Genomic DNA, 9,612 nt, shown 5'->3' with positions numbered 1-9,612 from the left:
TTATTTTAATTATTTTAATTATTTTAATTATTTTATGATTTTAACATAAATTTTTAGTTAAAAAATTGGGTTATTTATTGTTTCATACACGTGCAAAATTAAAAATAATTAAATTTTAATCACGTGATTAAATATTTGTTAAGTTTGTTAGTTTGAACACTCCCTAAAATATTCTTTTTTATTTTTTTATTTTTAATTTTAATTTTAATTTTAATTTTTTTTTTTTTGAAAATCACCAAAATCACCAAAATCACCAAAATTTCACTCAAATGTATCTCTTCAAAAAAGTAACTGGCCACTCTTCTCCATCTTCTTCACATCATTCAGAAGCCCCTTCTCTTTCTCGGGCACATTCCTCTGCATCTGTTTCTGCAGCTGCTCTTTCTTCCACATCAACCAATTCAACAACTACAAACCAACAACAACTACAACAACTACAACAGTTTTCTCCTTCCCCTCCAACTCCGGCAGCTGCTATTGCAACAGCACATGCATCACTAACTAGATTTGTAGATGCTGAAAGTGATGCAACTGGTGTATCTCTTGACGTTCTTGAACGTGCAAATTGGATGGCTAATGCTCATTATTCAACCTTGGCTGAAGCTGCTAAAAAACATTTGGACCCCGATGCACGCGCTCTCCAAGCTTCTGCTGCTGAAATCGAAGCTTATGTCCAACAAGTCGATGAAATTGAAGCTTTTATAAATGACCTCGAACTTCTCACAAAAGAAATAGACGAATGGTCTCGCGAAATAGAAGTCAAGTCGCGTCGCTACAGACCAAAAACAAATTGACTTTTTGTTTTCATTACTTTTTATTACTTTTGTATACTAGTTTCTCACTTTTTTTTTTCTTTCTTCTTCTTCTTCTCCTTACTTCCTTCCGTCTTTATTTAAATTTCACTTGGTGGCCGCTCGTTTGGTCCCGCGAGCTCCTCCAGATTTACTCCCACTGGCTGAACTCGTCGTCGTCGTCGTCGCCGCCCTTTTCTGACCCCCACGTTTTGCAGGAGCCTTCTTCGCCGCCGCCTTTTTAGGTTTACCAACCTTGATATACTTATCCTTAGTCAGATCTTCCTCTTCTTCCTTCTCCTTCTTCTCTTCATCTCCCTCTTCCTCATTCACAGGCGCCTCCTCACCAATCGTCTCCTCCAAATCTGGAACAACCGCAGCCCCTGCTGAAATCCCCACCTTTACCGAACTCACAGATTTCATAAACGGCACAGGATGATTCGATGCATTATACTTGCGTGTAAATCCAGACTTGACTGCAGTTGGAAGTTTCTTGACATACTCTTCTGCACTATGCACCCCAACACCAAGCTCCATAATCACATCCCAATCCTCCTTAGTCAAGTAATAATCATCCATAACCTCCATCACTTGATCAACTCCCTCTACCCCATGCTTCATCAATGGCTTTAACAAAAGCATCGTCAATAAAGGCATGTAGTCCTCCCGAACTTCCTCCCGATCCCCTGAAATCTTAAGTCGCATGTGCGCATGAATCTCCTGCAATAACCGATCGTATTTCCCTCTCTTGGAGTTATTTCCCAAGTATGATGTGAAATTATATCGCGATTTCCCCTGTCCACAAACAAACGATGCAGGTCGCACAGAAGACATGACTGCGTGAAGTGGCATCAAACTCCACAACTGCTCAGAACTATGGATCCGAGCATCAACCAAGTCTCCATCCGAAATGCTTTCGGATGCGTTCACAATAGCCTCCAGTTGCTTCACCCGATCATTCCCTGCACTTACAGGTATTGTATTCAAATAATTTTCTTGTACCATTAGCGGCGTAAAGTCATGGTCATGGAAATACAGTTCAATCTTATCATTCAGCGTCATTTTGCTATTCACTGAAAACGTCCCAGGTGAAAATAGCCGTGCGAGAATGTCAAACGGTTTTAAAATTGTATGCTTCTCACTCGCCTTACTTAAATCAACACTCTGATCCATATTTAACGAATCCCGGGTCCGTGCATATGTTGACATGATGTTGATAATTTGTCGAATATCTGCATGTGTACTAGCAACAAGCTGTTCAACTACCCCTCCTTCCATCTTCAAATTCTCCTGTTTTGCAATACTCATCAATCGCACCCGTGCAGCATTTGCATCAGGTCGTCTGAATGGAATGTCATATGTTACACGATCAAATGGCCGCATTTTGGGCAAGGTTCGTTCATTGCAAATCAAAATAATAGGAATATGTGTGACTCGGCATAACGCTGCCATCTGCCCCACTCCTCCACGGTCACCTGCAGACATGCCATCCACCTCATCCATAATCAAGACCAAGTTTTTCTTCTTTTGGTGTGCATGAGGATCTTCTGTAGTCCCGAAATATCCCATAATTGACGTGTTACTCAAAACCCCAGTCACCTGCTCACTCAGCTGGCCTTTGCTTCTAGTATCAGATGCATTGTTTTCCAAAACGTCAAACCCCATGCTCTTTGCAACAAGATGAGCTGCTGTTGTCTTACCTATCCCTGGAGGCCCATGCAAAATAACCGCACGATACACTCCGCTTCCATCTGGTCCTGGTTTCTTGAACCCACTCTTATAGTTCTTTTTCCAATTAGCTAGCCACGTTTGTAGTTTCTTAACAGCACCTGGATTTCCAATAATTTCAGACATTTTGGTCGGCGCGTACTTGGTCGTCCACAGCACATTGTCTGCAGATACCGCTTCCTCTTTAGTTGAATTTGTATATCGTTCTGAAATCTCCTTTTTCAAACTAGCTGCAGCCTCATCAATCTTGCGTTCTTCCTCCTTTTGTTTGAGCATAGCTTTTTGTGCAAGTTCGCCTGAACCTCCTGCCGCAGGCATGTCCCGCAGCAATTGCAAAAATCCTTCTTCATCAATTACTTTGGTACCAATCGTCTTAATTTTTTTAACTTTTGAGGGTCCTGCATCAACTCCAAGAACAACCACAGAGGTTCGGCTTGAGATAGATGAAACAACTGTGCCCTCGTATTTTTTCACAATTGATATGCACTGTTCACGAGTAAGATGGGGTAGTACTCCTGTAAATAAAATCTTAAGTCCTGCAAGACACTTGGGTCGAGCAACAGGTATCTCAATATCAGCATCTAGAGCAGGCTGGTCTGAGCGAGCTTTAAAGTCATGGAAACTAAACTTTTTTTCTTCTTCAATTTCAGGAAGAATTGCGCTAGGAATTTTTGCCAGAACTTCTTCAGCAGTTTTCCCTGAAACTGATGAAGATGAAATATCTTTGAAAATAGTTTTTGGTGCTACTTTTGTTGTTGTTTTTTTAACAGTTGCTTTAGCAGCTGAGCTTGCCGTAGGCGCCGTGATTGATGATACTCTAGAAGCTCTTTTGGCTGCCGGAATCACCTCTTTAATTTCATAATCGTCGTCGCTGTCATCAGCAATTGTTTTTCTTCTTAAGGCGGGTTTGGAAATAGGTTTTGATGATGGCTTGGTGACATGTTTATTAGCAGCAGATTGAGAAACTAGCTTTGGATCAGGTTTAGGCAGAGGTTTGGATACCGGTCGAGAATCTTTAAATACTTCGTCAACATCAATTGAGTCATCAAAGTCATCGTCACTAGCTTCCGTGGGCTTTGAAGCTGGGGTAGATTTTACTGGAGCTGATTTTACTGAAGCAGACTTTACTGGAGCAGATTTTCCTGGAGCAGATTTTACTGGAGCAGACTTTGCGGAAGAAGTCTTTTCAGGAGGAAGCTTTTCAGATGTAGACTTTTCAGATGCAGACTTAGCTTGAGCCGATGCAGACTTAGCTTGAGCCGATGCAGATCTTGTTTTGCGAAGAGAATGTTGGGCAAAGTAACTTGAAACATCCACAGCTTCTTCTTGTTTTTGTTTTTTAGGCTCAGGTCTAAATTATTAATAAATATTTCTTTATACGCAAGTTTATTTAAAAAAATTAAAAAAAAATTTCATACTTTTTAGCAAAGGTCTTTTGTGCCTTTGCAGGTTCTATTTCATCTTCATCATCGGATTCTATAAAATGTTAGTGGATAAATGTAGTAGAAAAGTAAACAAAGCATACCAATGATTCTGCGTTTAGATGTTTTCCTAGGAACTACCACCGGCTTTGCTTCCTTTTTTGGCTATTCAATAATTAATTAATGTCATTTTTTTAATTTAGTTTATATATAGTATAAATACCTTAACTGAGAAATAATTGCGAAGATCACCCATTGTCTTCTTTGTTTGTGATGGGTCCTTTTTGTTTATGTTGGTTGAGAAGGGGAGAGAGAGTACTTTGGAAATAAAAAAAAAAAAAGTTTTGGTTTTCCGTTTTAAATTGAAATTGAAATTGAAATTTCCCACTATTTTTTTTTTTTTGTTACAACTAAACAAAGTCTTTCATAATTTTGTAACACAAATAAACAAACAAACAAACAAACAAACAAACAAACAAACAAACAAAAGCCAGCAGCGCATTCCCTCAAAAGACACACCCGCCTTTACTTCTTTCTCCCTTTTTTTTTTTTTTTTTTTTTTTATTTCTAAGAACCATTTTACACTACACTATCACCATCTCAGTCCTAATCTAATAAGCCCAACTATGGAAAAAGAAGAGCCTGAGATTAAACCCATTATTAATGGTGGATCTAAAGAAAATGACACTGAAGATACCAATGGGCAGCAGTCATCTTTTACAACAGAAGAATCTCTGACTGAGACTGAAAATAATAATTCTACCCAGACGCATGAATCTAATAATGCACACAATGAGCAACTACAAAAGGAACTAGACTTGGCTATTTCAGAATTATCTTTGGTCAAAGATCAACTTAAAGCTCAAGAAGTTTCGATAATCTCTCCTTCTTCTTTTTCTTCTTCTTCTTCAGACGATAGTGCTTTAAGGGCTCGAATTGAAGAGCTAACAAAGAAACTGACTACCCAACAGGAACAACATGCCGAGGAACTAGAGAAAGTGACAAAGGCTCGAGACGATTACCATTCGCAATACCAGTCATTATTGGATAAGGTGGGCCGGATAAAAACTTCGCTTGGAGATAAGCTAAAACGAGATGCAGACGACCTTGAACAATCTAAAGCTCAGGTGGTTCAGCTAGAACGAGAAAAAAAGGAGCTCGATAATTCGATCGAAAACTTAAAACGTGAACTCATTACATCTACCAAAGAAGCTGACGGACTTTCGCGAGACTTGTCACATACACGCCGCGACTACCAAGAAGCCATCACGTCGTGGGAAGCAGAAAAAGATGCACTTGTCAAGGAAACACGACAGCTAAAACAGCAGTTAGAAGTGGCTCAGACCATGACCCAGGACTTACAGTCGTCGATTCAAGATGAGAGACTTATGCACAACAATTTTCAGTCCAAGGTACAAGATCTCGAGGACCAGATTTTACAACAAACAAATTATGCAGAGCGGTTCCGCACTGAGTGCGAAGCTGCACGCAACAAAATCAAAAACTTGGAAAATGAGTTTGGGCTGTACAAAACTAATAGAGAAGCTAAGCTAACTACGATGGAAAATGAGATTCTAAGTCTTAAAGAAAATCAACTGGAGCTAACTACTCAACGTGACAATGCCCTAATGCATAACAAGGAACTTTCCCAGGCTGCAGAGAGCGTGCCTAAGCTGGAGCAGCAAGTTAAGGAAAAGCAGCTGCTGATTGGCAAGCTGCGCCATGAAGCTGTCACTTTAAACGAGCACTTGACCAAGGCATTGCGTGTTATTAAAGAAAACTCCCAGGGAGACACAGTCGATCGTCAGCTAGTGACAAACATGTTGCTGTCATTTGTTACTCTGCCGCGTGCAGATACTAAGAGGTTTGAGATTCTCCAGCTTATTGCCAATTACTTGAGCTGGGATGATGATCAAAAATCCCAGGCTGGACTTGTCCGTGCTCCATTAGGCTCGACTCCTGGAACACCATTGGGATTATCAAATGGTAATAGTGCACCGTCGTCTCAAGGTCAAGTCACGTCTCCACGAGCAGGATCCTTTTCACGCACACCGTCACTTGATAGCTCAGGAACAAGCGGGGGGGGTTTTATAAGCATGTTTGCAGATTTCCTCGAACGTGAGAGTAGTCGGAGGTCATAAAAAAAAGAGTCTTTAGAAAACAATCAAGCATTTAAAAGAAAGAGGAAAGTGATAATGTCAAAAGCAATATCTTTTTTTTTTTTTTTTTTTTTTTTCTATATCACTTTCCAATGCAAAAGTTGCCAAAGACAACTCCCAGAACTTCTTCAATACCAACACCTTGGCCTGTGATTTTGCCAATTCCTTCTGCTGCAAATCTCAGTTCCTCGGTTGCAATAACCACATCGTGCTCATCTTCAATTGCCATAAAATTTTCAAGTCCTGAAACAACCTCGTGGTCCAAAATGTCGCGTACTCTCTGTGATGCAGCCACAGGTGGCAGCTGAGACCCAGTTTCGTCCCCACTTTCTACTAGATCTTTGCATTCACTTTCTATAGTCGAAACAAGTTCGTTGATACCTGAGGTAGTGACGCATGATGTTAAAATAATGTGTTTGGATGGCACGCGTAGTTGTACAGCGTAGGCTTCTATTAACTCAAGCTTGTCAGTTGAATTGTCAAGAAGATCTTCCTTGTTAAGAACAACAATGATGCGTTTACCCTCAAGAGCGCGAATCTCTTCCGCAACATCGACAGGGATCTTAAGAGTGGGAGAAATAGGTACAACCGCCAAGATAATGTCACTCGACTTGAAACGTTCACGAGCACGGCGAATACCTTCCATTTCGATTCGCATGGCCGAATGGGCAATTGATGTTTCTGTAGATGTAGAGTGTGATGATGTCAAGTTTTCATGTTTTCGGAGCCCAGCTGTATCTCCAAGTACAAGTTTATATCCACCAATGTCCATGGGGACTTCAAGAACATCTCGCGTAGTTCCTGGAACATCGCTCACGATTGCAGCTTCGCGTTCCGCTAACCTATTGAGTAGAAATGATTTACCTGCATTTGGCGGACCCAATAAATCCAGTTTAATACCATCCATAATGAGCTGTGATTTCTGGATCTGTCCTCGATGGCGACCAATCTCGGCTAGTAGAGTCGCAACTTTTTCGCGCGCTTGGGTAAACAGTACAGATGCAGATTCACCAACGTCTCCTGAGTCTTCGGAAAAGTCAATGAGTGCTGTAAGAAGAGCCATAGAATCGACTACTTGAGTGCGCCATGAATCGTATTGTCGCTTGAGATGGCCGCTGGATGATGCAAGCGCTGCTTGTCGTTGAGTTTCTGTTTCTGCATCTATTGAGTCACGGATACCTTCGATTTGAGTTAGATCTAATGCTCCATTTTGGAAAGCACGCTTAGAAAATTCTCCAGCTTCCGCATATCTTAAACCCAGGTTAAGTTTAGAATGTTCTTGAGAGGTGATGGCATCAGTTTTGCCTAAATGGTGAAGCGCAGAAAGGACAGATCGTACAATGGCGTTACCACCATGCAGTTGAAGCTCAAGAACATCTTCACCTGTATATGAATGAGGGGCTTGAAAGTAAAGCACAACAGCGTGATCCAGCACGGCAGCGGGTGATTTTGTAGGAGCGGTGGGGTTATAAAGAGTCGAGTAGATTACGGATCTTGGGGTCGGGTCCTTGGCGCGGCGTGTTAACAGTTTGTATACTTCTTTGGACCGGGTTCCGGAAACACGGACTATGGCAATTGCAGCTTTGCCAGGTTTAGTTGAGAGTGCATATATAGTTGGAAGGTAGGAAGTCCTGGGTACATGGCTATAGAATCTAGCTTGAAAAGCTTTAATAAATGGCATGTTTGGCAAGGAAATTACCGGTTTGAGAGGTTGAAAAAAAAAAAAAAAAAAAAAAAAAAAAAGTCTGTGAAATTTTTTTTTTTTTAGGAGAGTTCTTCAGCCAATCATTAACTTAATCATTTACCATCATCATCATCACCACCACCACCACCATAAAAAAAAAAAAAGGCCAAACCAACAATGTATGCCATGCTTAGAACTTCTACGGCCCGTCGCTCGGCCATGATTTTACAGCAGCAGCAGTTCCGCTGCGCATCTACAGATGCTCCTTTGATGACCAAGATTCGTGAGGGTCTCAAGCTAGCCATGCGTTCCGGAAACACCACTGAGAAGAATGTGATTCGCGGCATCATCTCTGAGGTCAAAAACAAGACACTTGCTGACCCTGCTTCTGTGGGTACCGACCTTAAAATGCATGGTCTGTTGCGCAGCATGATTGTTACCCGCATGAAGTCGATTGCTGAGTTTAAGGCAGCCGGCCGTGACGACTTGATTGAGAAGGAGACAGAGGAAATTGCCGTGCTTAAGCGTTATGCTGGACTTGTGTCTGTGGCTAGTGACGAGGAACTCGATGCAAAAGTTAAGACTGTGGTTGAGTCGCTTCCCGAGGCTGATCGCAAGAATGTCAACAAGGTGATGGGCTCGATTCCATGGAAGGATGTGGAGTCTAAGTGGAACTCTTCGCGCAATGCTGTTGCTGGCAGTGTCAAGCGTGTTTTGGGTGTCCGTTCATTCTCGACCTCTGCTCGTCAGCTTAACCACTCGAACCCTCTTGTATGTTGATGAAAAGCTTTTCTTCTTTATGAATTTTCTTTTTTTTTTTTTTTTTTCTCTCTTACAATTGTATATATAGTCTGTAAATAATAACACTTTTTTAAATTTCAGGGTCTACCGAGAAGAAGTCCTGGAGGGGCTGGAATTCCAGGCCGAAAGAAAATCCCCGGTGTTAAAAAGATTTTGGCTGTTTCATCAGCTAAAGGCGGTGTTGGGAAGTCGACAGTTTCTGCGAATCTTGCTTTGGCCTTATTTGAGAAGGGCCTTAATGTTGGTCTTTTAGATGTGGACATTTTTGGGCCTTCTGTACCAAAGATATTCAACCTTTCTGACGCAAGTGAGCCCGAACTTGTGCCGGAAAACGGGCACCTCGTGCCGATCGTTAACTACGGAATCAAAACAATGTCGATGGGATACCTCGTGGACCCAAATAAGGCTGTTGCTTGGAGAGGTTTGCTTGTTCAAAAGGCCCTCCAGCAACTGCTTTTTGAAGTCCAGTGGGCAGGAAAAACCAGTCAGGAACCAGACCTTGATGTGTTAGTTCTTGATATGCCTCCTGGTACAGGTGACGTGCAACTGACATTGGCTCAACAGGTCCAAATTGATGGTGCTGTTCTTGTATCTACCCCACAAGACCTTGCATTGATTGATGCGGTTCGTGGCCTGAACCTGTTCCGAGTTGTAAAGACTCCTGTTATTGGCATCGTTGAGAATATGAGCAGTTTTATTTGTCCTAACTGCCATCACGAGTCTCACATTTTTGGCGGTGGCCGGACAGGGGAACATAGTAAACTTGAGGACGAGGCCAAAGAACGTGGTGTTGAAGTCTTAGCTCATATTCCACTAGCTGCTGAGATATGTGCGAGTGCCGACTCAGGCCGACCGACTATGGTTTCTGCACCGGACTCTGCACCGGGTCAGGCTTATCGGGAATTGGCGGCCAAGGTGGTTGGTGCACTTGGGCTGTGAGAGCTGATCGAGCCGCATCAATTTTTTTATTTTTTGTTTTGTGTTAAATATAATTCAGTGTGTGTTCACGTGATATAGTTTTTTTTTTT

General features: G+C 41.8%; 5 protein-coding genes across 5 annotated transcripts; 3 read left to right on the top strand and 2 right to left on the bottom strand.

The window, feature by feature from the left end:
* Positions 1-269: 269 nt before the first annotated feature.
* Positions 270-794, top strand: SAPINGB_P006085 (uncharacterized protein; the record flags this gene model as incomplete). Its single annotated transcript, XM_032000799.1, has 1 exon — positions 270-794. One exon carries the CDS (start codon positions 270-272, stop codon positions 792-794), a length of 525 nt encoding a protein of 174 aa, XP_031856690.1.
* Positions 795-899: 105 nt separating this feature from the next.
* Positions 900-4,196, bottom strand: SAPINGB_P006084 (uncharacterized protein; the record flags this gene model as incomplete). The annotated part of the gene is made up of 4 exons (XM_032000798.1): positions 900-3,870; positions 3,938-3,995; positions 4,045-4,105; positions 4,164-4,196. The coding sequence occupies 4 exons, from the start codon at positions 4,194-4,196 to the stop codon at positions 900-902; spliced, it is 3,123 nt and encodes a 1,040-aa protein (XP_031856689.1).
* A 370-nt stretch (positions 4,197-4,566) lies between these two features.
* SAPINGB_P006083 (uncharacterized protein) lies at positions 4,567-6,081 on the top strand (the record flags this gene model as incomplete). The annotated part of the gene is made up of 1 exon (XM_032000797.1): positions 4,567-6,081. One exon carries the CDS (start codon positions 4,567-4,569, stop codon positions 6,079-6,081), a length of 1,515 nt encoding a protein of 504 aa, XP_031856688.1.
* A 100-nt stretch (positions 6,082-6,181) lies between these two features.
* On the bottom strand, positions 6,182-7,780 carry SAPINGB_P006082 (uncharacterized protein; the record flags this gene model as incomplete). Its single annotated transcript, XM_032000796.1, has 1 exon — positions 6,182-7,780. The coding sequence occupies one exon, from the start codon at positions 7,778-7,780 to the stop codon at positions 6,182-6,184; it is 1,599 nt and encodes a 532-aa protein (XP_031856687.1).
* Positions 7,781-7,960: 180 nt separating this feature from the next.
* SAPINGB_P006081 (uncharacterized protein) lies at positions 7,961-9,523 on the top strand (the record flags this gene model as incomplete). The annotated part of the gene is made up of 2 exons (XM_032000795.1): positions 7,961-8,554; positions 8,666-9,523. 2 exons carry the CDS (start codon positions 7,961-7,963, stop codon positions 9,521-9,523), a joined length of 1,452 nt encoding a protein of 483 aa, XP_031856686.1.
* Positions 9,524-9,612: the final 89 nt, after the last annotated feature.

The sequence above is a fragment of the Magnusiomyces paraingens genome (genome assembly GCF_902498895.1).
Source record: "Magnusiomyces paraingens strain CBS 517.90 genome assembly, contig: contig5, whole genome shotgun sequence".
Lineage (NCBI taxonomy): Eukaryota > Fungi > Ascomycota > Dipodascomycetes > Dipodascales > Dipodascaceae > Magnusiomyces > Magnusiomyces paraingens.
The sequence above is the reverse complement of the archived record's forward strand: the minus strand, read 5'-3'. Positions and strand labels throughout refer to the sequence as shown.